The sequence below is a fragment of the Scatophagus argus genome, chromosome 20, assembly GCF_020382885.2.
Source record: "Scatophagus argus isolate fScaArg1 chromosome 20, fScaArg1.pri, whole genome shotgun sequence".
Taxonomy (NCBI): Eukaryota; Metazoa; Chordata; class Actinopteri; family Scatophagidae; genus Scatophagus; species Scatophagus argus.
In genome coordinates, this window is record NC_058512.1 from 15,354,150 (window position 1) to 15,382,094 (window position 27,945).

The following is a 27,945-nucleotide window of genomic DNA, read 5'->3' on the forward strand; positions in this document are numbered from 1 at the left end:
TATTATCAGTGAATCAGTGTTGAATGAAGGTGGGTTTGCATAACATGTATGCACCATGCAGGGTCTGCATTACAGGTCTGCCTTTTAAGCATCCAGTGGATCAGCAGGACCAGGCAGGGGCAGTGTTGTTCAATGTGCACATTTTTCCCGGCAGGAAGTATGCACTCACTCCTGGCTGAGCTTTAAGTTACAACCACTGCAGAACAAAGCAGCTCTGCATTCAGTTTCTGATTACGATGCTCAATTTCTAACTTCTCTGTTATTTTATAATGTATAACTATTAAAGTGCTCAGACCTACCTATACATTATGTCTGTTTAATTAGAGCAACATGCTCACCGTGATGGCACAGTGTTAAAAAATCACTCCACCAAAAAAACCTGGAGCACACATGAACAGACTGATAGAGATAGATGGTTAGATAAATAGAAAACTGGTTAGACAGACTGATATATGCATAAGTGTGCATGTGCGTGTGCGCGCCCACGTGCCAGCCGCCCCTCTGCAGGCGGTGCAGCAGGCCGGCCGTGGGAGTGTCATAACGGGGAGTGTCCCGGGCCAGAATAAACAGCGGCTCATCTCTCCGCCGCCACGCCGACTCGACGCCTCTCTGCTCCCGCTGCAGCTAGAAGCGCTCACCGCGGCTCAGTAAAGTCCACACCACTCCGTGTGCCCGTGCTCTATCACAACCTACACGCTCAGGTACGTTAAATCCCCCGTTTCTTCAATGACACAGTCGTCTACAGTCTGTAGCACAGATTGTTAATTTGATGCCTTAATTACAATGGAATGAACCGTTAGTTTCTGTGCCGATTGAAACAAAAGGTTTGATATGCTGGGAAGAAAGAGGAAAGGTTTGGGCTTTTTTTTTTCAACGTGTAAATATGGTTTTCTTGAATCTTACTTTTTCTAGCTCATCCAATAAAGTGTAAACCCAGCCTTTATTGTCAAAACTGCAACGCAGCTGCTGCCATATATGGGCAGGCACTGCAAACCCTGAATGATGATGACAAGAAACGCTGTGTGGCCACAGGCATTGGTCACATTTAACTGTTTAAAGTGTGTTCAGCCCTGCCATGTGTGATACTAAAACCCAAAACAGGCTATGTTTTGTTTCATTGCAAGGAAAAAGTCAAGTAATTTCTTTGAACATCTCACCTAAAAGTTGTGAGATTTTCCACAGCAGCTGTATGTTCATTTAAATACATCACTGGTTGCCAAAGAAACACACAACCAAATAGTGGGACTGAGGAACTTAGTCACAAGTGAGTGTGTCAGACAGCATGTGTGTGTGTGAGACTGCATGAGGAAGAGATAAAGACAGACCTTTGTTAGCCAATCAGAAAGCGCTGTGTCCGATTCACACTCAGCTGTTAGACGGACAGAGATTATAGGATGCCTGAGCCCACCAACTGTACTACACCCCACTTCAGATTTAGATATAAGCCTCAAACAACTGTATGCCCGCTTTTTGTCCTTGTCTGTGCAGGAGGGCAGGACAGCTGAACTGCTGTCAATGTTTGTATGTCAGCATAGTCTCCATTTTCTGAATAATGGGAAAACAGACCAGAAATGCAGTGTTTTGTTTTAGTAGAAAGACATCGTGTTTTACCCTTGCTGTAATGTGTGTCAGCTACTTGAGCCAGAAATTCCACATAAAAAAACATCAGCGTAGGTATTAACTTCAAAAAGGTGAACATAGGCTATGTTTACATCTCCTGACAAGATGCCCTTTGCGGTTATGCAGTCATGCAATGACTGCCTTCCACGTCCTCTCTCGCTTTGTAAAAGCGGAGGTGGTGTGACATTGTCATGCTGCCACAAAAAGTGGAGGAGACAGGGTTGTTTGCTATGCAATATCAGTAAACACCAATTAGGTGATTTTCAGGTCAGAAGATGTCTGAATTGAAATTACAGCTCTCTAGGTTACCAAACCATTAATCTTTGTTTAGCATTGCAATCGCTTCACCGTCCAAGTCCTTTGATTTGCCGAAACCATAACCAACCTAAATGATCAGTGTGACAGATCTGAAAATGCTCATGTGAGTCATTTGGGGACAGTTAAATGGGTCACAGTTGGTAGGGGCAAATGGTCTACATGAGACACTAACTCAATCTCAACCAAAACACTCATTCAGAGGAGACAAGTTGGAGGATTTCCCATTGATTTCAATATAGTAAATGTCTTTCCAGTTGGGGAAAAGAAAAACACCACTCAGATCAGAACACACATCGTGTCCTCTAGCTGCTTTGCATGTGGGACATTATCTGCAGACATTGAAGTTAAATCACATGTTAAGTGCAAATTTTTGAGAATCACATTGTATTGTCAATGTCAACTACACGAGATGCCATTTTGTTATATATATATATATATATATATATATATATCTACACTTGATATGATTAATTAAGTGAACACAACTGGATACAAATTATAAAGAGTTTTCCTGAAATAACCCTCTCATATCCTGTAATAACCATCTATATATCAGAGCAGCTAATACAAAATCATAAACGGCCATTTTAATTGTCTTTGTCTTCCACTGTGTAAACAGTTAGAAGGGAAGCAGAGCAACTATGAAGGACTGTAGGGCTGAGTGAACTGCAGGGCAACGTTCCAGCCCTCAAGAGGCAGAGAGCAGCCTGCATGGAGAAGATGAATCATCAAGAATCGGAGGAAAAGGGAAGAAGGAGGAATCTCTTTTTTTGGGACAGAAGCCCATAAATTAAGATTTTACAGATAAAATGGTTGTTGTTGAAGTGGAACACCAGCAGACGAATCACAAGGGCTGAAAACATCATGTGAATCCAGTGTTGCTATCTGCACGGTGGATCAAGTTTTGAGCTTTCACACAGGCCTCGAGCGAAGGGAGACACAAAAGAGAGGGTGGTGAAAAATGGGGGAGGGGATCACATAACTGAGGCTGGAATGACAGACTCACTCCATGTTCATCTGGAGGCGAAGGGGGAACAAGCTTACAGTGACAGTGTTGTAAGTAAGAGTCCCTCCGGCCCTGCGGAGGTTGCGAGTTGGCCTGCAGACACCATCTGCTTTTCCCAGCATGCCTGTGAAGGGGCACGTGACATGTTCTATTTAAACCTGTAGCTGTATGTGTGTGTTGAGTCAAGCGAACTACCCCTCCATGAATCAGGCTCCCAGTGTGGAGCTGCCAAAAACGTTCAGCGGTTATTATTTCATTCAACAAAGCGTTGCACAAATATATTCCAATCTGTAAAAAAAAAAAAAAAGGTTCTATTCACCTTCTTCCCCTCCATTCTTCAAAGTGTGAGGTGATTCAGGTGTGTATTCCTTCTGATGTTTGCTTTATTAAGTCACAGCCAGTACAAGTGTCTAACTGAGGAATAAAACAGCTTTGATGCGCAGAGACAGACTACATTTCTCTCCATCAGAGGGGAAGATTACAGGCATTCATATTTATTTGGTGCCACAGAAACAAAGATCTTCAGAATGAGAGGTCGCACAAAAGTGACATGTTCAGAGTAAAGGTATGCGCCTGCTGCTGGATGAAAAGACTTCTTTAACAAGCATGTCTATTTTCAGGCAATTGGAAAGCATCACATACAGTATGTTCATGATAGGGACTGAATCATGAAAACTTAAACTACAAAGAAGCACTCATGTAAAACTTTACTTCAACTGTAGTTATGAATTGAAAACTGAAATGACAGGTTTTCCTCTTGCTCTTGACCACAGTTTTCCAATGTGCTCTGTGCTACTTTGGTTTCAAATTTAAGTTCATTTCTCTGCTGTATCCATCTCAGCGTTAATGCCTCTGCATACAAGCTGTTTTATTGCTGGCCGTGCCAGTTTAGATTAATGAATTGCTATATATCAACTCAAGCAGAAGTTACTGATTTATAACCTGCTGTTTGAGAACATAAAGTTATTGTATGCTCTCACTGCAGGGGTTTTAAATGGTTCCCCATACGTTTGGGAAATAGCAGTCTGCAGGACGTGCTAGCTTCCTCATTTAAATGCATTTTAACATATTAGATGTCCAAACTGTTCGTGTAATACTTAGTGATGCTAGCTTGGACCACTAAATTCACTATTATCATGGATCAGTGTAACAATATTTCCATTTAAGCTGATGTTTGTCTATATTGTTTGTTTTTTTCAGGTTTGACAAATTACTAAGGTAAATAATACTGCAAGTGCTGCAGATTTGCTGTCTGACTTTGTATACCATTCAAGTGTCTCCAGGCAGGAGGCTCCACTAGACTGCCGTAGAACGACTGTAGGAAAATTCAGTTTTCCGCATACCCAAGCTTTAACGGCCCCAGTGGAATTGTGCAGTGGCCCCAGTTTCTCTTTGTCTGGCCAAAAATGGACATATGAAGTGCAGTGTCATGGAAGCTCAGATGGTGCACAGCCTTGTATGACTCAGGGTACCCAGTTGTTTTGGCTACAGTATTGCTGTTTTGACTCTGTCAATTTTCTTGTGAAGTCTAAAGGAGCTACAAATGGACTAGGTCTGCATAGATCCAAATAACTCAGAAATCTAGCAGACAGCCACTTTTGCTGACTTGTAATCCATTCGAAATCAGGAAAGGTGGCCAAAATTATCTACTTACGTGTCCATGCTGAAATATACCATAGATACAAAATACTGTGCAGTTAGTCTGGCTGTTGCATAAGAGGAGAGCAGAAATGGAGAAGAAGGAACCCCACATTTCTTGGCCTGGTTGCATAAATTCTAAGCCACTTCCCCGTTCCAGGGTCGGGAGCGGATTCCTGCCATGTTTGTGGGCAGACGGCCGCCTAGAAGAATGGGCCATTCTTGCTCCAGTGTGGACAGTTAGTCATGCAAATTTAGAGGCAATTGGTCCAAGCAGCGTTCCTGTGGAAAACTGGACTGTGTCCATTTTGAACTGCATAACCTCTGGTTTTTACATTTTTCGCAATACCTGAACCTGAGTTTTATCAACAGCTCTTTACTGTTAAGAAGACTAATGGTTTGCATGTCTAGTGGTAAACCACATCATCATTTACATGAGCAAGTAAAATAAAGAAGAAATGCACCTTTTCAGAGAGTTTGGGTTCTAATTTGAGAACAGTTTCACTTAAGATGATTTATTTTCGCTCCTTCTGCAGGTGCTGTGTTCTGTGGGGAGCAGTTAATAATTGGTGTGGACCAGAGTCTGCTGCAAAATCTCACAAGACACATCTGTTTACTTTTGCATTTTTGTAAAATTATTGTTTCATGTTGTGGTCTGTGTACTCTGTGTAACATGGCCAACATTAGGTCTAACCACGAAACAGTAGCCGGAGGTGGAAGCTTTTTTCTTAAATAAAAGCAGCAAAAACACAGTGTAAAAATAACCCTGTACATGTCAAAGTAACTTCTTATATAAGAACATTAGCACAAAATGTATTAAAGGAAAATTGTGGTTATTTTCATAGTTATGATCTTTAGCAGTTATAAAATACTTAACAAATTAAAATGAGTCCCTCATTGGTCTTCATTATGCGTTCCACAAATAATCTCCAGATACACATAACAAAGACTTAAACAGGAAACTCAGCTCCTATGTTACAAATTTCAAGCATCCGCAGATGCTACTGAGAGGCCAGTGGGTTGTAATCCAGTGCAGCACAGGCACCTGCTTGAAGGCACCACATGTCTTTTATGCTCTCAGTTATGGCACAAGTGTAGGGTATGTGTGTGCATGAACGTTTGGGTAGGAGTGTTTGGGAGGTGGCTGGACCCGTGTCTGACTGCTGATGTGTCCATCAGGGCTGTGCCATAGCATTACATGTACTGCGAGAGCACAGATTTGTAAAGTGGTAGAGATAGTGCTAGGTTTCAGCCCCTTTAAAGGGGCACTCCACCTGCTGTACTTTTCATAGTCACTTTATGTGAGGTACTGTGAAAACATTTGTATAATATAATGTATGTCTCCTGTAGCTCCTGAGACGTCTGAGAAAAGAAGTCACGTCACCTGATTCTTTGTAAAACATGCGTTATAGGAAGTGTGGGATCCAGTGTTTTTAGAGCTTCACCTTCTCTGCTTTGATTGTGACCTTGCTTATTAAAGTGTCTCTAACAAAACGACTTAATGGAAGTGCAGTACTAAATACTGGAATACTCTTTAATACCTCTGGTGGCACTGGACCAGGCCTGGCATTGATTAGGACTACCATGGCAATATTGGCCTGAAGAGTTTTTTATGTGAGTGTGATAGAGTTACTCTGATTTGTTAAAGTTTCAAGTCGTTCAGGCAAAATATGAATTTTGCTCATAATGTTCAGCATCCAGACTTGATAGAACTAGTAGTGTTTTCTGTCAAATTTGGTTTTGTACTGTTTTACATATGTTTTTCAATGTTTTGAAGATGTCTTTACAAGTAAAGCCTTAAGTCTCACTTGAGAAGGCTCAAATTCCAAGACATTTTATCTTTAATTTTGTGAGTGACAAAAAAATTTCCCATGCACAGATTCCAGGTATTTGTGGCTATGTGCACATGTGCATGTAGCTCACAGGCACAGTAACAGAAAACACCAGACCTTTCCTGTATATAATTATAGACAGTGTTTGTTTTGCCACCATCTCTGGCAGTTATGACAAGCTTGAGTCAGAACTGCCAGGACTACTTCTTCCTGTTCACTGAGGGAAACACCCTGAGCTCAGAGCACCAGTGACTCACCCAGCTGTGCATTAATATCTAACTATAATCCTAAACTTTATCTTTGTATCCATGGCAACAACTCAGCCTCAAAGGGAGTGGTGTTATGTTTTCCAGAGCAAACATCTCACCAACAGGGAGACCCAGTCTTCCTTTTAAAAGGTCTGCAACTTTGCGACTAGCTGCAATATTTGACCACTTGCTTATTGCCGTGGCAACACATCTGGACGTTTAGGCCTGTAAAGGAGAAAATCGCTAAATCTTATTTTTCCTGCAGGCACAATGGCAGCGCACCACCCCCAGTTCGAGCAGGCCGGACAGAAGCCGGGCCTCCAGGTGTGGAGGGTGGAGAATTTTGACCTGGTACCCGTTCCTGAGAACCTGTACGGTGGATTTTACACCGGCGACGCCTACCTCATCCTCAACACCATCAAACAGCGCTCAGGAAACCTGCAGTACGACCTTCACTTCTGGTTGGGTGAGTGTAGCAAGACAGATGTTACTATGTGTTCCTGCAGCAGAGGGGAGAGATTGGATGTCATTTTGCAGAAGTTTTCCTTCTTTGTGATTGACTGATCAGAGTCCCGTTCAGAGGGTGATGTAAGGGGGAAAAGGACAAACATTTGTTTTTTTTGGGTGTGTTTTCTTGTTTCCGCGCACGTAGCATCAAATGTAAAAGAGCTGATCTCAGTTTTCCAGTGCAGATATGATCCTGTTTGACTTGCAAAGCAGGTGACAGTGTGTATCTGTGCTTTTGACAGTGTTGCAGTGTTTACCCAACTGATGCTGTTGTGCTCTATGTTTCTGTTGTGTGTTATCCTATTTCCCGAGATCAGCCTCTAAAATTGTTTGTTGCCTTATTTCCTTGTTCGATGCAGAGACACATACACCAATGAAAACCATGGATCTCCAAAATGTCTACTTCTTAAGTGTTTTAGATGATTTCATTTATCTTTTTAACCTAATACATCGAAGACTTTTCTCAACCAGTGAATGTAATCATTCAGCCATGTAATCAGGTTTTCACTGAGCAGCGCCACAAATGTAACGTCACTTTTTTCAATTTCAAATTGAAATCCATAGTGAAATCCATAGTCAGTGTCTGATTGGTATGTGGGTCAGACAAAACCCAAAGTTTACTCTTGTAGATGAGTGCTGACAGAAAAAAAAGGGGGGGTGTCTGACAGAGTGACTTTTTAGGATTTAGCCTGAAGCAAAACACAGGAAAATAAGAAACTGATTTGTGCCTTTTTTTCCTTATTGATTCAATGAGCTTTTAGTCAGCTTAATTGATCATGGAAACAGCATTTACCAATAAACAGGATATGATGTAACTCTCCCTCATGCTGCAGAACTACTCTGTGCGACCAGAAATAGAATAAGGTTGCATGTATTAATGTGTCTGCTGGGATCTGACCCCCCTCTCCCCGCTGCTCATCGATCTCCTGAGTCACTGAGTCCTCGGGGAGCCGATTTGCTTAACACAAATTCGGCTCTCTGGGTAGATGTACAATATGACTGCTGCTGAGATAAAATAAGGACCAGGATTAACATGGAGCACGCCTATGGTTTTTCTGGCACAGGTGATTTCTGTACCCAGGATGAGAGAGGCTCGGCGGCCATCTTTACAGTCCAAATGGACGATTTCCTTGGGGGGAAACCTATCCAGTATCGTGAAGTCCAGGGACACGAGTCCAAAACCTTTCTTGGCTACTTCAAGTCTGGAATCAAATACATGGTAAGATCTCAACTGTAAAACCTCTGCCTACTAGAAATAAGATTTATTCAATTTATCCCTGAGATCACGTATATGTAATGTTATGTCCAAAGTATTTCTGCACATTCGTTTCCATTTTTACCATTATATTTCATCATATGTTCAAACATAAACTGCATTTCTATGATTCATTCTCTGTAAAATGGAAGATCCAGTTATTGTTGACTGTCATTTTGGCAATCAGTTATTTAAACTTTTAAGTAACCATTAAAATTCTTTTGTTTTTCTGTAAGGCTGAAGACACCATTTTAACTGTGAGGCTTAATTTTGTCGTTCTGTGTGATATGTGATGCAGTCTGTCATGATGAAATTATTTTATCAGTCAAATTTATGAAAATCCCAATTATTATTTCTCGAAGTCGCAGCCACTTTTCTTAAAAGGGGGGGGATTTTATTTTAAAATGCAAGTCTTGTCTTCCAGAAAGGGGGCGTGGCTTCTGGGTTCAAGCATGTTGTCACTAACGAGGTGACCGTGCAGCGGGTGCTCCAGGTCAAAGGCCGTCGTGTTGTCCGGGCAACGGAGGTGCCAGTCAGCTGGGACAGTTTCAACCAGGGAGACTGCTTCATCCTGGACCTGGGAGATGTGAGTCAGACTGAGCAGCTAAAGCAGATCAGTATTAGCATAATAACGTGATGTGATTGTTACTTTCGCTGTGACTTTTTGTTTGTAGAGGTTAAGCTATAATGATTATGGGAAAAGGGGTTTTAATTATTGTAAACTCAGGAAGTATTTTCTTGAACTGCTTTGCAATTTGCTCTTCCTCTTCCTGTACAGGAGATTTATCAGTGGTGTGGCTCCCAGAGCAACCGCTTTGAGAAGCTAAAGGCTACTCAGGTCGCCAAGGGTATCCGTGACAACGAGCGCAGTGGACGGGCTCGGGTTTATGTCTGTGATGACGGGGCAGAGAGAGAGAAGATGTTAGAGGTGAGATCTGTGAATCATCTGAGAACAATCTGAGAACATATGACATGTCAGCGTGACCTTTGTGTTAAAATCTTCGCTCCTGTCCTCAGGTGCTGGGTCCCAAGCCAGATCTGCCTGCCGGAGCTTCTGATGACGTCACAGCTGATGCTTCAAACAGGAAGAGGGCAAAACTCTACAAGGTGAGAGAAGTAACATCTCAGACACTTTTTTCCTATTTAATATCTCTTATAATACATTATTAAGGGCTTATGATTTTTTTTAAGGTAAAACTTCTCTTCATTTTGACAATGAAATACAAGCTTGTAATTCAAACGTAGATCCGTTTGCTAGAAATAATTATGACAAAGTCTACAATTACCAAGTTCAGAAGCCCAGAAGGAGGAAGTGTAACCTGAACAGTCTTTCACTTTAAGCGGCTCTTGGATCATTAAATCTCACAAAAGTGACTCTGCATGCCTCGAATCAATCCCTCTCTCATTTCATCCCCACCTGCAGGTGTCCAATGCCAGTGGAGGGATGACCATCACTTTGGTGGCAGCAGAGAACCCGTTCGCTCAGAGCGCCCTGGAATCTGGTGAATGCTTCATTCTAGACCACGGCTCCGATGGAAGGATCTTCGTCTGGAAAGGTAGCTAGCTGTTTCCTCCTACTTTCAGTGTTTATGCTATGCTAAGCTAACCGGCTGCTGGCTGTAATTCCATATTTCACTATTTGTGTAAACAGTTTTAAAAAAATAACTCTCAGTTGATGTAATAATCCTTACCTCACCTATCTTTTGTCTTGTTTACAGGCAAAGATGCCAACATGGACGAGCGAAAAGCGGCCATGAAAGCAGCAGACGAATTCATCAAGAAGATGGGTTACCCCAAACACACTCAGATCCAGATCCTGCCAGAGATGGGAGAGACGCCGCTCTTCAAGCAGTTCTTCAAAAACTGGAGGGATAAAGATCAGACAGTGGGCCTGGGCGTGGCCTACATCGCTAACAGCATCGCCAAGATCGAGAAGGTGCCCTTTGACGCCTCCAGCCTGCATGACTCTGCCGCCATGGCCGCCCAGCACGGCATGGTGGATGACGGCAGCGGAGAGAAACAGGTGAGAGGACGAAGACTGGACATTTGTACCTTGTACTTTCTCAGAGAGGAGAGGTAGAGAGAGGTTTTTCTTGGTTTGTTTCATGACAGATCTGGCGTATTGAGGGGTCTGACAAGGTGCCAGTGGATCCATCCACATATGGACAGTTTTACGGAGGAGACAGTTACATCATCCTTTACAACTACCGTCACGGAGGACGTCAGGGACACATCATCTACATGTGGTGAGAATACGAGAGACTAACGGTCTGATGTCAGATAAATCCGATTTAAGTGAGATTTTGTTGTAACGACATTTGCCGGTTGGAAGTGGCTGAACCAGTTTAAAGCTGTCAGTGATTCAGTGATTTTACATGTTAATTCTGCTGAAATGGTGAATATGAGATGTGGGATTAAAGGAGGATTTAATGACTGAGACTGTGTTGAGAGCAGTCAGGAGTCAATACTAGAAATGTGCTTCTAATACTTTATAACACCAGCGATGTGTGATTCGGAAGTTAAAGGTACCCTTTGGATTTTTTGATGACTAGTAGTGCAAAGGAACAATATTACATACATTTAAGCATCAGTAAATTAAGGAAATAGTCTACATATTCATTTTCCATTGAACAGTTAGAACGCGTGAATAATATTTTTAAATTATCAGACCGGTAAAACAAACTGCTGCTGAGTTCAGAATTTTGAAAACAAAGAGCTCAGCAGATGGGTGAGTTTCAAAGCAGTTACAATCAAATCTAGGAGGCTGGTTACCACATTTTCAAGATAAGTGTTTTGAAAATTCCATTCCATTGTGAGCGCACACCGAGCCCCATTTTGTGCCTCTGATCTTGTTCATTGCAATGACAATGCATTGAATTGTTTCCCAGGCAGGGCATGGACTCCAGCCAGGATGAAATTGGGGCCTGTGCGATCCTCAGTGCTCAGCTGGATGAAGAGCTCGGCGGTGGTCCTGTGCAGGTAAGACGCATTGTTCCTGTAATGAGCTTATACTCATCTTATCGTTCATGTCATTAAAGTCTGTGCTGTGCTCTGGCTTACTCAGCACAGCCACCTCCTCCCTGACCTTTCCATCCTTCTCCTCTCCTTAATGGTTTCACTGCTGCTGCTTCTGTCCCCTTTGGTTTCCAACCTTTTCTGTGTCTTCAGGTTGTTGGTGCTCCTATAACCACTCAGGTATTTTTCCTCCCTTACTTTCCTGCTCCTCAGCCTCCCAAAATGACTCACATGGTTTTGTCCAGAGCCTAGAAGAAACAAAACAATGACAACTTCCTTTCTCACATTTCGGATGAATATGTATATCTTGGTTTTCCAACGGGATATTATCTTCATTTTTTGGTCTCCTTTAAGACTTAATTAATGTCATAATGAGTTAACTTCATAGTGAAACCAAACACAAAGACAAACAGGACATTTCGCTGTGGATGTTAATGGGAGGCTCCCTCTTCCTCTGTCGCCAGCTCTGTCTGCCCCACACAAACTTCCGCATAAACAGCCCTGTGACCAGCGTGATGATGGTTTAACTTGTCAGTGAGTGCTTATGTTAGAGTTTAATAAAAAACTGTGGAGATCATGAAACAAGATCAGTGTGAGAACTTAATTGTTGAGAGTGAGTCCTGGCTCTGTAACCATGTGAGTCTTTATTCATTTCTGTGTTCTGCGCACACACGTCACTCATGTGTGTCTTTACTTTGCATGTGCAACCACTCTGTTCATGTTGTGTGTGTGTGTGTGTGTGTTAAAGGGATAAGACACACTTGATTTGTCACTTTCAGTTTGGAATGTATGCTCGTGCAGGAGGAGGAATGTGGATTTTGTCCCTTGTCACAGCACATGAGGAGGTGCCAGTGTGAACAGCAAGCCGAAGTGCTGTTATGGGCACTTTGGGTTTAAAGACACACCGTGAAGTGTGTGAAACCTTTTCCGATGTCATATTTGTTAGCTCTAGATGTTTCCCTCCTGTCACGTTCAAAACAGAGAACGGCTGCCTTGCAAGCCACTTTTGTATTGAGTTTGTCAAATTAAACTTGATTTTAATTATACCTGGCGAGGGCTGATTTTTAGGCTAATCCTGATACGACAAGGCTGCCTAAGTTTTGGTGCAGGTACCAGAATGATACTTCCTTAGATGTAGAGTTTGTATCCAAATATACTTAATTTGACAAATTAATCAACTAGAGATTTGAAGTAAGATAACAAAACCTAAACATGATGTTTGTGCTGTTCAGGCGAGCAAAACTAGCTAACTGAAAATGTTGACGGCAAACAGACAGACAGTTTCTTATCATAACAGAGGATGCACAGTCCCAAGTGCTGGGAATGTTTGTAGTTTGGAAGTGTATTGCTGTGCTATTTAAACTCATCAGTGATTAAATACTATTTCTCCATTCTCTCATGTAAACTGAGGATAAGTATAATGTGCGGTAATGACTGATTTACGACAAGAACCAACGGCCATAAATATATACAACACATCTTTTTTATAGACATAACCTGCGTCATCACTCCTGATTTCACAAACCTTGACACCCACCACCTTGTGGCACACACTGTGAACACGTGGCTCAGATCCACGCTGCCATCTTGTGGCCATAGTCGGGATTGCAGCAGAAAATTTTCATTTGATGAGCATATTTTGTCTGGTGTCATATGGTGTCATATGTCTGGTGTGCTTTGTTTGCAACACCTTGGGATGATTCACAAAACGCATGAGGTATTTTGCAAAGAGAATTACTGTAACAAGCATCTTGTCATTTTAGAGTTTTAACTTTGCCACTTGTGTACCAGGTGAGGGTGGTGCAGGGGAAAGAGCCAGCCCATCTGATGAGCATGTTTGGAGGACAGCCCATGGTGGTGTACAAGGGAGGAACGTCCAGAGAAGGAGGTCAGTCTGCTCCTGCAGAGACTCGACTCTTCCAGGTGCGCTCCAACTCTGCAGGACACACCAGAGCCGTGGAGGTAAGAGAACACAAGTCATTCTGTATGTATGACTCTGTAAGTTTTTCTTTTTTTATCTCATTTATATTTTATCTTGATTTTATCTACTTTAATCTTTTTTGATTCTTTTTGACTGCTGCTGGTTTTTGAAAGCTACCAAACAAGTTTTGTTGTGTAAGTACAACAATAATAAAGTCTTATCTCATTCACTTTTTAAACAAACTATAAAAAAACACATCTCTTAGCTTCACTGTTGCCCTGGGTGACGTGTTGGTCCATTACTATGAACCTACACACTGTTATCACTCAGTGGCTCATAAACCATCATGCTGCTGTAAATGTAATTAGAGTAATGAATGTGAATTGATCCTCTGTTCAAAATACTCTCCTGCAAATAGACTGTTTACTCCTGATTGCATACTATTTTCTAAAAACGGCAGTGGCCAGCTGTTTTAGAATGAGGCTTTCAAAAACATATTTGTGACCTGTTTTGAGTTCTAACCATTGGACTGAGTCGTGCCAGAGGTGTTGGAAGGTTAGGAGAAACAGACTTTATGGTTTTTGTATTTGATTATTTTAGCGTTAAGGAGAAAATAACACCATCTTTACTGTTAAATATCTCTGCAAAATAATAATTAACTTTATTTAGTACAACAACAAACCAACAAAAGTTTCCAAAACTCTTACAGTCAGGTCTTCTGCAGCTGCAAAGATATGCTCTCTCTTCAAGGCTTTTTTTTTTAATTCAAACTGAATTAACCAATTTTCCACAAATTTGTTGCACCGTAAAATTTATATTTGAACATCATAATATTTGTTGCATTGAAAGGAGAACTTTTAGTTTTACCATAAAGTCAAACTCGTACGGTCTTTAATAGGGTCTGCTTTCCGTCTAATTCAAAGCAGCATCACCAAAAAAAACAAAGAAAAAAAAAAAGAAAAAGAAAAAGGTCAGGAGAATGATGTAACCAAACAAAGAAAAAGAGTCTTCTTAAGAGTGCAGCATGAAAAAGAACAGAACTGGACACAGTAACCCATAATATCTCTGCATCCATGCAGCTTGACGCAACGTCGTCCCAGCTGAACTCCAATGACGTTTTTGTGCTGGTGACCCCCGGAGGCTCCTTCATGTGGGTGGGAGTGGGTGCCAGTGACACAGAGAAGCAGGGAGCGCAGCAGCTGTGCGACATCCTGGGAGCGTCGCCCTCCGAGCTGCCTGAGGGAGGGGAGACTGGTGAGCAAAACCATATTATATTCCATTTTTCTGTGCTTCCGCAGTACATACTCAGTTAACGTACTCAGAGTTGTAGCTGTATCGGATACACACTGTGGCCAAGCTGTTAAAACAGAGCTTTAATGTCAAGCTAAATAGCTGTCTTTTTGTATTTCAGTTAAAGCAAGTGCTTGTGTTCATCTATCTTTAAACAAAGGAGGCTTGATTGCATCAGCCCTTTAGATGTTATCAGTAATCTTGTGATTTGCTTTCAAAGCTCAAGAAGAAACTGGATTCTCTGCTATAAAACCTCAGGCTAAACTGATTCAATTTTTCATAAATAGTTGAGGGCCAGCAGAACAGAACAGAAATCCATTGTTTTGTTTCTGAGTGTCTGCGATAGTTTGGAACCTTTTTTAATTCGAAATTCTCACAGTGAATCACATATGAGAAACATGTTGGATTCGTCACATGGTAAATGAAACAGCATGTTAATTGCTTTAAACATTTCCTATTTAACACATTGTGATTCAAAATTCATACCGATTGAAAAACAATAGATTTTTTAAAGCTCTTTGTATGCCTTTAAAGCTGCACTAATGGACACTTGCATATCAGCCCTGTGGAGCTTTTCAGCGTCTTTGAAGCTATGGTTTGTGTGTTACGGCAGACAGACTGTGGGGTTTGCTCTTTCACAAGTTAATAGAGAACAAACCAGAGTTAGTTAGCTTAGAAACAGACGTGCACCTGGTCCAGAAAATACACAGTGTGTTGTTTTTGTGCTAAGCAAATCTGTTGGCATAATGCTACAAATGCATAAAACTGCTACTAACAACTCCTCTACAGATCAGTTCTGGGAGGCTCTGGGAGGAAAGGCAGAATATCGCACTTCCACCAGACTCAGAGACAAGATGGACGCTCACCCACCCAGACTCTTCGCCTGCTCCAACAAGACTGGAAACTTCATCGTAAGTCTTTGACTCGAGCTTCTTCTGAAGCTGCACTTGAGGTTCACAGCTGCAAAATTAAATACAGCACTAATATCTGCTTATTGCACATGGCAGGGACGACTGAACATGGAGCTGAAAGTGTTTTATGCTCATGTTTTTCTCTATTTGGGCTTTACAGAATTAAAGGATCATTTCACAGAAAGGAACAGAAATAAAAGGATGTTCTTGTTGATGATGTTGGTACTCAGACAGAATCAGACAGAATAATTGTCTGTAAAACGTAAATGTGTGTGTTTGTAAACGCTCCAAAGCACTTTGTGGACACAGCGCATCAGTACAGCTCCACTGACCCCTTCTCTTCCTCTTAGATTGAGGAGGTACCTGGGGAGATGACCCAAGACGACCTCGCCACAGATGATGTCATGATCCTCGACACCTGGGAGCAGGTAAAGAAACCGGAGCTTTGAATATTTTAGCCATACTTTGTGGATTTAGAGCATAGTCACTGCAATGAAAGAAAGACGTACACTGAAAGGTTCCCAATTTTTAGGTGTTTGTCTGGATCGGAAACGAGGCCCAAGAAGAAGAGAAGACTGAATCAATGGCGTCTGGTAAGGACATCTACGGAAAAAAATTATATTATTAAAGTCTAATATTTATATACACTATATAGACAAAAGTACTTGTCCACTTGACCATTACACCAAAAGGAACTTTAATAGCATTGCATTCTAAATACACAGACTACTTTGCAGCTATAACAGCTTCCACTCTTCTGGCAAGGCTTTCCACAAGACATTTATGCAGTATTGCATTTGTGAGGTCAGGCACTGATGTTGGACAAAAAGCCATTTCAAACAATACTCCATTCTTACTTCTCTGAGGTAGTTTACAGAACACTTATAATTTTTTATCATTTTCTTTCTTCAAAATTAAAAAAAAAACACATATACAGGATTCAACCAGATAAGCATAGTAAAACAGAGCTTTTCGGCCTGTTAATTAATCAGTTAAGTCTGAGGACTGCCATATTATTGGATAGTGTTTGTTTGCAGATCTCCAGCATCTTACAAGAGAAAAAGAGATGGCTCTGCTTGTTTTGAGGATAGGACTGGCCTTTAAACTAAGGCATAATTATAATAAGACATAATTAGACATAATTATCAATTTAGGAACATTTTGCACAACTTGCAAATGTGCACAAGCTAAGCTGTTAACTGTCTCCCTGCTCCAGCTTCATATTTAGTGTACAGACATGAGTGTGTTATCAGTCTCTCCATCTACCTGTCAGCAAGAAGTGTATTTTTTTAAAATGTCGAACTATTCCTTTAAGTGCACCTCTGGCACAGAGGCAAGATGCTTCCTAGTTTCAAGAAAACCTATGAGATAATTTAGAGCTTATTTGTCTATGTTTTTTATCCATCACAAATTTCTTATTTCATTTCCCTAATATTAGTAGAAGCACAATTTTTTACAGTTTGTCAGTAGCAGGTTTCCCTTCTGTTGCCTCCCTTTCTGCTTATTTAACTGCAAGCAAATACACATTATTCTGCTGTGCACGGGATCATGTTTACCCTATGACTAACATTCAGTCAAACTGTTCCTGATCCTCCTCAGCGGTCCGCTACATCGAGACAGATCCAGCAAACAGAGACCGCAGGACGCCCATCGTTAAGATCAAGCAGGGCTTCGAGCCACCCACTTTCACCGGCTGGTTCCTGGGCTGGGACTACGACTACTGGACCAGCGACCCCCTGGAGCGTGCAATGGCTGAATTGGCACTGTGAGATCTCACCTGACCCTCCCTCAATATTATCAGCCCTGACCTTTGACCCCCCCGCTCTGCTGCCAGCACCGAGCTCCTCTTAGAAGACTTTTTTTTTTTTTTTTTTACCTGCCAAAAAGCCTGAAAAAGTTTCTTTTTTACTTTGTGATTATAAGGGATACAAGTCAGTGAAGCAGTGTTTTAATCCACTTTGTCTCACGTGCTACAGTGATGCCTTTATACCTGTTAAGAATCCGACCAGTAGAGCTTTAACAGACACATAGACTACAGTACAGTCTGCTACTTTGATTTTTACTGTAGCTAATTTTCATTTATTTTATATGTTAACAATACAACCTGTTCACTAGTGAAATGAAAACTCACTGCCAAGGAAACATCTCTTTTAAACAGCAATACAACAGATGCCTTAATATATCTTTCCTTTAGTTTACAGTAAGCCTGCTTCTTCTTCTTTTTTTTTTAGAAAGGTACCTTTACAGGTATGATGTTTGTACCTTGAGTTTAGATGCTTCTTGTATTTATTTTTGAAAAAAAAAAGAAAGCCAGATAACTGCACAGGATGTGATGTTATGTGATGCTGCAACGGCCAACTGTAAAAGGAAAGCGACGCTTTGCTGCTTTACAACCCAGTTATATCTTCTGTGACACTTTAAGGTTTCCCTAAGCTTCGTTACTATTTCAATAAAGCCAAATGAAACGTGAAAAGTGTTTCATGTCTCCGCTTTCACAAACACTTAATAGCAGCATTGATCTGGAAAGAATGAAATCCACAGGCAGAAACTATTGTTGATACAATGTTTACTTATGCTCTCGTGTATTATGTCAAGATAAAACCATCTCAAACATAAGCCAACTGTACAAAGAATACTGCTTGGTGCAAAAACTAACGATATATATTTTGAATCAAAACCATTGATATTGGTGTGTGTAACATTTTTAACAAGATAGAAACTCAAGTACTACTTTAAATCAATAAGTAGAGAAGTGAGTTCAATAAACAAGAAAACAAGAGTACCTTGTCTGAACACAAATGCTACATGCTGCAGTTGCATTTCAGCGACAGACTTTGTGTAAAAAACAAACAAACAAACAAAAAAAAAACATAAAAAACAACTTTTAACTCACACATGGACCATAAGCAGGAACTCAAAATATACTGCAGTTTCTGTAGTAAAATATTAGAATAGCCTTTGCATTCTATAAAAAAAAATGAAATTTTCCAATGTGACAAACCTGAAGCACCTTCCAACCACAGCAAAACCATAATACACTTTAAATGACCATAAACAGCTCATCGATACATATTCAGATACACATATATGCATACAGTAGAACTACTCAGGCAAACATACACTAGATACTGTAACATATTTTTACACTCCTGTTGTTTATATGTGAAAAGACGGCAAATATACCAACTCATGTTTCAAATACAAAGATGTTTAGCTATTTGGCTTATTTGTGTACACCAAAAAAGAATACATGTGATAAAACAATGTTGTTTAAAAGAAATTTTCCTCAGTCGTTCTCATTTATAAGTGCATAGAAATGTGGTATTAGGCTGTAAAATGAACCACTGGCAGTCAGTTAAGGCTTTAGGCAGAAAGATTTGCAATATGGTTACCGCTTCCGCTAAGCAGTAAAGGCAGGCAGGGGTGGACAAAACAATAGGAACAACTAACTGACAGCCCAGCAATATACACAGTGCCACCTAGTGGACAGTGTCAGTGTCTACTTTTTGTGTCAGAGGGAGTCAACTAAGGTAATCAGAGGTGTTCCTAATATTTTGTCCATCTGTCTAAATATATCCTACACAGTGTATGAACAGAAAGCATACTGTAAACATATAGATGTAACATCTATCCTGACTGTCAACATCCCAGCCAAGTTTTAGCTTGTAATCAGAGACAGAAGTATTGGCAGTTTATTTTCTGAAGGGTTTATGTTAAAATCGCCGTCTCCCTCTCCTGCTGGTTGATACTGTGACAAAGCAGCCCAAATGTAATCCACGATGATTACATCACAGCAGCTTTGGCGAGGAGGAAATGAGAGGAGTAGGTTAAGTACAGTAGAGCGTTTTACTGTACGTCCTCAAGGCGTCTGAATCTTCAAGGTTATATTGTCAGTGCTATGATGAAGCTGGACTGGGTTTTACACTAAAATTCAGAGAAAACATGCAATGTTGCACAGCTAACATCTAAAAATACAATTTTGTTTGGTTTTGGGGATTGGGAATAAAGCTGTTAAGAGTTCAGACAGTAGACAATACGTTAATGTATAAAACGACGCAACGTGACACTGGCATCTTACAGTGTGTTATGTTATGGGTGAGTGTGTGTGATTGTGTGTGTGTGTGTAAGGCCACATATCCAGCAGGCACTTAAAAATGTCTGTAAAAAAAAAAAAAAAAAAAAAAGATGATGTGACGGTTTGAGCTTATTGTTTCTGAACCTTGGCTGATTTCTACATTTGTAGCTTAAAAAAAACTGCAGGACAAAAGTTAAACCACCTGCTGCACTGTGGCTGTTCTTAGTTAAAGCTCATACACACGACCATATCAGTTCAGCAGCAAGAGATAAGAGAGCTTTCTGACCGGTTCTTCGGCCTAACAGCTCAGTGTTGACACTGAACAGATACTGATCTGAAGCAACGCAAGCTGCATTTCATATTTTCGTCTTCTCGAAAATGCTAAAGCTGTCTAATCCATCTAAAAGCAATTTGGAATGAAGCGATCAAACACCCATTTGCACGAAAACGGTCAGTTAGTCTGTGTTGTACTTTTCTTTCTCTGGCTTTCTCTTTTAGGTCATGAATGCAGCTATTTCCTCTCACACAGGCACAGTACATAAGTGCACGTGCTCTGGTGGTCAGTCTTTGAGGTGTGTTCAAATGCAGTGATGGTCAGGTGATCAACAAGCTTTCAAACAGGTGGTGCTGGTCACCACAAGTTTTTTTTTTTTTAAGCATAGCTTCAGCACAACTTTCCAAGCGTCATTTAAGAAGACACAGGGACTAAATATGTGTGTGTGTGTGTCGCATGTAGTGCGATTTGTTTTGCAACCCACACCCCCCTCAGTGTTTGATGAACCCCTGCATCATCTCCAGCGGCAGCGGGAAGATGATGGTGGAGTTCTTCTCGGCGGCGATGGTGTTAAGGGTCTGCAGGTAACGCAGCTGCAGGGCAGACGGAGACTCTGCAATCACCAGGGAGGCTTCCTTCAGCGCCCGTGACGCGTTCATCTCTCCCTCCGCTGCTATCACCTTGAGAAGGAAAATGGGAAGAGAGAGAAGTGAATAAAACAGGCAGAGGGTGAGGGGTGTTTGCAACAAAAATCTTAATGTGGTTAGGAGGCAAAGAACACACTACTTTACACTAGATGACTGATTTATTATTTAGCATCATTACATCAATATATAAATTAAATAAAATCTACAATGCAATGTGATTTTTTTTCCTCAATTTATCAAATTGATGGGCAAAAGAAAAGTGACCCAGGGGAGGAATGTTGTGAGGTTTGAGTGAGTACTTTAAAGGTGTACTCCACATACTCAACAATCAGCTATCACTCTAGTTCACTGCACCACTGAATGGCGTGTTTACAAGCAGCAACCGCCAAATGCGGCTCCACCTTACCTTGGCTCTGGCCTCGCGGCTGGCCTCAGCCTCAGCAGCCATGGCTCTCTGGAGCTGAAGGGGCAGCTTGACGTCTTTGATCTCCACCCGCTCCACCTTGATCCCCCAGTCATCTGTAGCATCGTCGAGAGAGGACTAAGAAGACAGGGAGACGTGTTTTTCAGCACTGTTCGACATGAAGCTTCCTTTGTTTAACACCAGCAAATTTCTTTTTGTTGGTCCAGATTTTCTCAACAAGCTTTGAAACTTCCTGCTATCTCAAAGCCAGCATTTTTCAGAATTGTCCACCAGATGGAGCTCTGTTTGGGTGGATGTGTTACTCTTTCGGAGAGAAATTTAGAGCACAGTTAGTATAAAAATGAAAAACATAAAAGGTTAATCAAACATGGATGATGCCATATGCATATAAAGCATATTCACACTATAACACACAATCAAAAATTACCCTGCCTGCAACATAGTGCCTCAGTCATTTTACACCTTCTATTATAATGCATTGAACATTTCCTGCAGATGTTTTCATCTCAACATTTGCACACTGTAGACCTTGCAGATACAAAACCACAATGGTCTCTGTACTTAGCACAGTGGTGGTGCAGGAGAAAAGAGTTTTGTCCTTGTTGTATTTGAACAAAGCATCTGTCTGAGACTACGCTCTGTGCTGCCCTTAAAGAACTTGTGGCACAGCACACAGGAAGAAGAACATGTTAGAACATGTTAACCATTTTTATAAAGCATTTCTTTGTGGATAATGACCTTTTAGAAAATTAACTATAAATGCTGCTGTAAAGAAAACCCAATTTGACACAATTGCTTATCCATATCATTGTCAAAACAAATACTGAACACATAGGGTGTATTTGACATTAATAAACTATGAACTGCTCATTGACAAACCTTCTGACTGTGTGTGCATCCAAAATAAATATTTAATCAATTACAGAGGCTCAGCATAAACTGGAAGTAAAAGTTTAATGAAAAAATAAATAATTGAACTTACAGGCAACAGCTGCGCTCTACATGGAATGCAGGATTACCTAAGGTTTTCTTAGTTTACAGCTAATGCACATTTTAACTGCAGTTTGTTAGTTCAGGCAAACCTGGCTCTAAGCAAGGTGGCACCATAATCCTCCATTCTGTTTTCTCTACGAGTCAGTCTGTCTTACTGGAGCCTCATATTATTGCCTACATAGCAGGTTTTCTGCATAATTCTTTGGTATGCATTGAAGCACGTGTCCAGCATCTCAGTTTTCGCATATTTACAACATTTTCCTTTATAACAATCACAGTAACTGTGCGTCACATCAAAGGAATGTCAACACACACAACAGAAAGTTGCATGCTAGATCTGTCACTTTAAAACAGCAACAAAAAAAGCCAAGTTTGAGCAAATTCAAACACATAATTCACCTCATATTAATTTGAATGCAACCCATACAGTGTAATGCATGAGTCTGACTTACAGTGACCGTCAGTGGTCACAGAGTGTGTGACACAGTTGTGTTTTCTACACTTGATGTTGCTCCACTCATACGGGTGACAAGCTAGCAGACGAGTCCTGTGATTCGTTTTAGTTGGAGAGCAAGCTGCTGCAACAAAGTCAACAATTTTTGCCATCTACAGCGTAGAACCCAAAATACTTTCACCTACTCCTTCTCAGATACATCTGTGTGGTAGTTATTCAGCCAGCAATGCTTTGGTCGCTAGTGTCCTCCTCCACTTCTTATTTATCAGCTTACTCTACTGATGGGTCAAGAGGATGCAATGCAGCATGCATTCATGTAACAGACCAGGCTGATTGCGTATTTTAAGAGCACATCAAAGTGTACATTTTGAATTCAAGCAGGTCAGAAACCTTCATAGATTTATTTATTTATTTATTTTTACCATGCTAAGACCAAATGTGAATTCTGAATAAACAGCGACAGCCCTATTATGTACTGAAAGGTAATTCTGGGAAGCATATTCGTGTTAGCACCTTTAGATTTGGATCATAGTGCCAGCTAGCAGCACGTATAACAGTTACTGTACTCTACCTGCATACTGTGTGCAATTTCTTCACGGTCAGACAGGATCTCTGCCAGGTTCTTGGTACCCAGGACGTTCCTCAGGGTGGTCTGGGCCAACAGACGAGTGGCAGCATCTGCATTAGTGATGTTAGCCACAGCCAGAGTGGCATTCTGGACCCGGTAGTACACAACACCGTCAACACTCACTGTCACAGAGTCTTTGGTCAAAACCTGAGAGCAAGACAGCGATTGAAAACGAAAGAGAAAAAAATGTTACGTGATGCGAAGGAGAAAAGGTTTGAAATGTTCAAAGTATCTGAATGCATTACTGGTGGGCTCTTCCAAGAATCCGTGCAGTTATTTTGATGTCCTTTGGCTGTCTGTGAATGTGACAACGTGTTTGTTTAATGTAATTGGGAGTGTACCTCTTGCGGTGGGATGTCGAAGGTGATGGTACGCATGTCCACATTAATGAAGCTGTCAGTGCACGGCAAGATGAAGAACAGTCCTGTGAAATCACAAGAATGCAAATAGTTTTAACAAAGACTAAAGCCCCTGTAAACACAATAATGAGGAAGCTTCTTCACAAATGTTTGAAAACACCGGGATGAATGAAATTCGGGCAGGAGGCCAAGTCAAGCTCTCCTTATAAGACTGCAGCTGTGCTGACAGTGAGGCAAAGCTGTGGATATTTGCAGCTTTCACAAGCCTGTTTCAAGTCGTAATGATTGAATTAGCGCATTAAACAATACGAGGCATGTGCCTGTGAGAAACAGACATGTGCTAGGTGTGCAATCATTTAGCAAACATTAATGCCAAAACAGTTAGGGACTAGTGGGCTGCATTTCCTGTCAGAATGTTGTACATTTAAACGGTGAGATCACAGCGGTCTGATTATGAGGGGGAATTAAGACGCCATTTCCTACATAATGTTTCTATCACTCTCAACCATTCTAGTTCCTGTCAGACAAGTAAAGGAGCCTCAGCTGCCCTCGCACGCTCTGAAAGACTCTGCAAGCCATCTTGTAAAGTAGTGGAAAATTCCAATGATAGGCATCCTGAACAAAAGCTTTGGTCATGAATAAACATCTCTTGGCTGTTCCAGGCAGAACTCTACAAACAAAGCCTTTTCATTTCATGATTAACTATTCCCATATGCCCATTTCAAATGTTCATTCTAAATATACGCAGAAATGTTCGAATCACTGTTTTATAAGAGCTGTTGTAGACAGAGAGGGGGCCACGCTGTGTAGCCTGAGGGCAAAGGGCATTATGGGAAACCAAATGCCAAATTCAACTTTGGCATTGGCTGCTTAAGCCCCTTGTGACTGTGAAGTTTGCTGGCAAAGAGCTATTATTACTCTACACTGTTATAAATAAGGTCCCATGGCACTCAGAGGAGTCACATTTCAGCATTTTGAGAGGACACTGCCTGGTTTTTTAGATCAGATAAAACAAAAAAATCAAAGACAAAGAGACAGTGAGTTATGAGATTCATGCAAATTATTCCTCGAGGGAGTCTGTATTTTTGACTTAAACAAATACATTGCCTTTTAAAACAGACGTCACATCACTGAGAACAGAACGATTCAGGCATTCAGACGTTAAACAGGCAAACATGCAGCAGCACTGGCAGACTAAATGGGGCCACGGAAAACCTGGGCATGTTGGGGGTTATCTGTGTGGTACAGTATCTCTTGTGTGAACTTTGAAGTGGGACATCCTCTTGTTATTATTAGGCCTACATATTTTCTAACTTGGACCCTTGTTTTCCCTTTCACATCCTGTTCACCAGTAAGAGGGGATGGGTGGGAAAGTACAGTAAGTCCTTCCTACCCCTACCCATAAAGCAGCATTATGTCCATGAGCTGCCAGAGAGGAAACCTCCAACTGACAAGCTTGACGAGAATACAATGCAACCCCACTTTCTGGTACTGAAGTTATGCTCATTTTAGAAAAGTTCCTTCTCTATGATGAGTGCATAGTAAAGTAAGAAGTTCAAATGTTAATATCATGCAATACACAGTATCTTTTAGGCCAGTAATTCTCAACCGGTGACTGCAGCCCACTTGGCTTCAGAGTGCCATTTAAAGTGCCAAAGGGTCTGCGGTACTGGCCAAAAGGTTAAACCAAAATATCACAATACCAGTCATGACACATCATCAGGTAGAGTGTGCGTGTGTTGCAACTGTTAGGTATATGCAGCAACCAAAAAATGTCATGGGTTTTCAAAACATAAAAGCTCCAAAGCTTTTACCCGGAATATTAAAGTTCAGTTCATAATTGTAGGCACCGATGAGCCTGAACCAAACATATACAGTCATAAATGTGGTAAAGTCCTATCACAGTAGGTGTCCTTTTTTATTTGAGAAGGTGGTCCAGTATGTCCTGTATAACAAAATGTTTAACAGTCACAAGTGGGTCTTAAGTTGCAAAAGGTGGAGAAACTGAACTAAAATAATATCTGGTGGTGTATGAAAGACGTTCTAACCTGGTCCTTTGGCTCCTCCTCGCAAAATGCGCCCCAGCCGAAAGATAATGGCTCGCTCGTACTCCTTCACAATCTGTGTACAGAGACAAACCACATCAATGGCTCACATATGAGTCGTCTCTTATTTGACATTCTACAGATGTAACTGGATATTGAGATACGCTTACATAATCTAATTTTGAAAATGCACTAAGTAATTAACCTGCTCACCGAGGATAGCTTTTAATTAAGTAAATACAAAACAATGGGCCACCGGCTTTTAAAGGTTGTTAAATAAACACACGTAATAGAGGAGATGAGTGTACAATACAAACCAGAGAATTTTCAAAACACAGATGGGGTAGGCCATTTTTTGTAATTGACTTTACTATACCTGCCAGCTTTGTTTGTAAAGTGAAAAAACAAACAGTGGATTTGACCAGCAGCTGACCTTAATGCACATCCATATGGAGATGGGCAGAGTAGCCACCATGAGAATGACAGAAAGAAGGACCAAGAGCCAGCCACAAAAGCCAATGTCAGAGTCTGCATTCTCCAGAGCTGAGGGATAAAGAAAACATACACATTCACTCAAATAAATTCAACTGATTCAAATTATTTTAATCAGTTGATTCAAATTTGTGGGAATACACAGAGACTTTTGTACAATTTACTACATTTGCAAACAGTTGTTGCAAAAACAGATTTTCTCAGATGCAACTTATATTAATATTCTCTTTCTAAAAACCGACATTCCAGTCACCCTTTAGAGCAGCTTAAAACCATCTCTCAACACCCACCTTTTGTAAATATGAACAGTCAAATCAGGTTTAACGTCAGCCCTGCCCACACACCCACTGCTCTTAAGCATTTGTTAAGACTTAACACCATGAGTCACATTATCCGTCCTGACAGCAGCATTTACTGTAGTCAAAAATGCAGTAATCACATGCAACCATTCAGTGAATGAGATCCGTACCTTCAGTATCATGTATACCATGTCTGCTTGAACCTACAGACAGAGTTAGAAGTCAAAACGCCATAGAACTACTTGCAGTAACGGTACAATAAATAACCATGGCTGAGAATACAGAAACTAACGGAAACGTGGTTTAAATAATAATATTGGCCAGTGTTAAGTTATGGTTGCAAGTTGCAATAATGTCTAATACTGGCATTACGGTGGCTGCAGCTTTACGTCCCTTGAGAGAGAATCAATACTGATAACCAAAGAGGTTCACAAACAGACCCCACCCCGCTATTACGGAAAAATCCAGCTGATTTCAGCCGATTATGTTAGCTATCTATTCCTATGCACGTAAAGCAACGTATTCTGATATATCGGGATTTAAAAGTATGGAAATATCTAAGTTTACCACTGTTAGGTACAGAGTTTAATCATTATATATCTGAGTAAATAAATAAATAAGCGTCTAGGTTAATCTTAAACACACCCAGCGTTAATTGTTAAGCTTTTTATGTGGTATTAGCAGGTTTACTGTAAAAAAAACCAAAAAACAAAACACCGAATATATGTTCATTTAATTAAATAAAACATTCATAGATAGCTTACGCTATCTGAGGCTCAGCAGCTCACTAATAACTTGTGAGTGAATCATGCTAATTAACGCTAGCTTTGGTCAATAGGGTTAGTCCATGTGAGCTAACAAAGTCAGACACTACCGTTTATTGCTAACACCACGTCTGATATTTTCCTGCGTTTTCCACGCCGGGTAAACAAACGTGTCTCAGCTATGAGCCGTTAAAGGAAAACAAAAATAACACGTTCACTCTTCACTTGCGATAAAATTACTTAAAGTGTCCTGTGTGGTCAAACCAAAAAGCTTCACCTGACTGACGTTCTCGTCTCCTGGCATCTTTCATTGCAACGTCTTCGCTGTCGTTATGCATAGTTAAAGCCGAATGCAATATCTAAAGGAAACAGTTAGCAGTTATTGTCCGGTGTTTGCTCGGTTGACCACGTCCCGCTGCGATACCGCTGAGCAAGCGATGGAAGATTACCCTAAGATTGGATTTGTAAATGCTGTGACGCAGAAGGGCTGCTTCTTCTTCCTCTTCTTTCCTTGTTTTGATGGCTGATTGCAGTCAGTAACTTTGAAGGTGCATACCGCCACCTATGGTACCGGAGCCTGCAAAAACTGTTTTAGTTTTACACTATAAGCAATTAATACATAAACTTAATTAAGTCAAGAAAAAAGAGTTTGTCAGTTAGCTAGTGGCCTGAATTTATTTATCTAATAATTTATTTTAATCGAACGTCTTTGCAGCCGAAGCAGTAATGTCAGTAACAAAATGAAAATGCAGTCTTTTTCCATAAGAAGATTTCCTGAACATCACAATTCAATGGCCAAAAAGTTACAGATATGCATTCCTATCTTGAAGGTAACCATGGACTTCTAAAGTGTGCTTATTCTTTCCGCTGCTGAAGACTGAGGTGTGTTTTGGACAAAAATAGCACATGGCGCTATTTGGCACATAAGGC

At 40.9% G+C, this 27,945-nt stretch overlaps 2 protein-coding genes across 4 annotated transcripts; one reads left to right on the forward strand and one right to left on the reverse strand.

Annotated features, from left to right (window-relative positions):
* Positions 1–535: 535 nt before the first annotated feature.
* On the forward strand, positions 536–18,034 carry gsna (gelsolin a). 2 transcript variants are annotated; one of them, XM_046374935.1, is made up of 17 exons: positions 536–701; positions 6,928–7,128; positions 8,234–8,388; positions 8,849–9,010; positions 9,203–9,352; positions 9,442–9,531; positions 9,848–9,980; positions 10,143–10,447; positions 10,537–10,670; positions 11,313–11,403; positions 11,593–11,619; positions 13,231–13,401; positions 14,440–14,614; positions 15,440–15,561; positions 15,912–15,989; positions 16,094–16,154; positions 17,161–18,034. In XM_046374935.1, exons 2-17 carry the CDS (start codon positions 6,933–6,935, stop codon positions 17,328–17,330), a joined length of 2,220 nt encoding a protein of 739 aa, XP_046230891.1. In that variant the 5' UTR covers positions 536–701; positions 6,928–6,932; the 3' UTR covers positions 17,331–18,034. The 2 variants fall into 2 exon arrangements, with proteins under 2 accessions (XP_046230891.1, XP_046230892.1); XM_046374936.1 differs by lacking the exon at positions 11,593–11,619 and having other exon boundaries at positions 537–701.
* Positions 18,035–18,110: 76 nt separating this feature from the next.
* Positions 18,111–27,524, reverse strand: stom (stomatin). 2 transcript variants are annotated; one of them, XM_046374937.1, is made up of 8 exons: positions 27,293–27,524; positions 26,422–26,454; positions 25,894–26,003; positions 25,464–25,536; positions 23,398–23,480; positions 23,000–23,203; positions 20,964–21,098; positions 18,111–20,590 (listed from the first exon to the last, which is right to left on the reverse strand). In XM_046374937.1, the coding sequence occupies exons 1-8, from the start codon at positions 27,351–27,353 to the stop codon at positions 20,402–20,404; spliced, it is 888 nt and encodes a 295-aa protein (XP_046230893.1). In that variant the 5' UTR covers positions 27,354–27,524; the 3' UTR covers positions 18,111–20,401. The 2 variants fall into 2 exon arrangements, with proteins under 2 accessions (XP_046230893.1, XP_046230894.1); XM_046374938.1 differs by lacking the exon at positions 26,422–26,454 and having other exon boundaries at positions 27,293–27,523.
* Positions 27,525–27,945: the final 421 nt, after the last annotated feature.

Excerpts from the sequence above, each read along its gene's own strand:
- stom (XM_046374937.1), bottom strand. The coding sequence starts at position 27,353 with ATGCATAACGACAGCGAAGACGTTGCAATGAAAGATGCCAGGAGACGA. Across the intron at positions 25,537-25,893 it reads CCATATGGATGTGCATTAAG|ATTGTGAAGGAGTACGAGCG; the intron begins GTCAGCTGCTGG and ends CTCTGTACACAG. Across the intron at positions 20,591-20,963 it reads GCCGCGAGGCCAGAGCCAAG|GTGATAGCAGCGGAGGGAGA; the intron begins GTAAGGTGGAGC and ends TTCCTTCTCAAG.
- gsna (XM_046374935.1), top strand. The coding sequence starts at position 6,933 with ATGGCAGCGCACCACCCCCAGTTCGAGCAGGCCGGACAGAAGCCGGGC. Across the intron at positions 9,353-9,441 it reads AGAGAGAGAAGATGTTAGAG|GTGCTGGGTCCCAAGCCAGA; the intron begins GTGAGATCTGTG and ends TCCTGTCCTCAG. Across the intron at positions 9,532-9,847 it reads AGAGGGCAAAACTCTACAAG|GTGTCCAATGCCAGTGGAGG; the intron begins GTGAGAGAAGTA and ends CCCCACCTGCAG.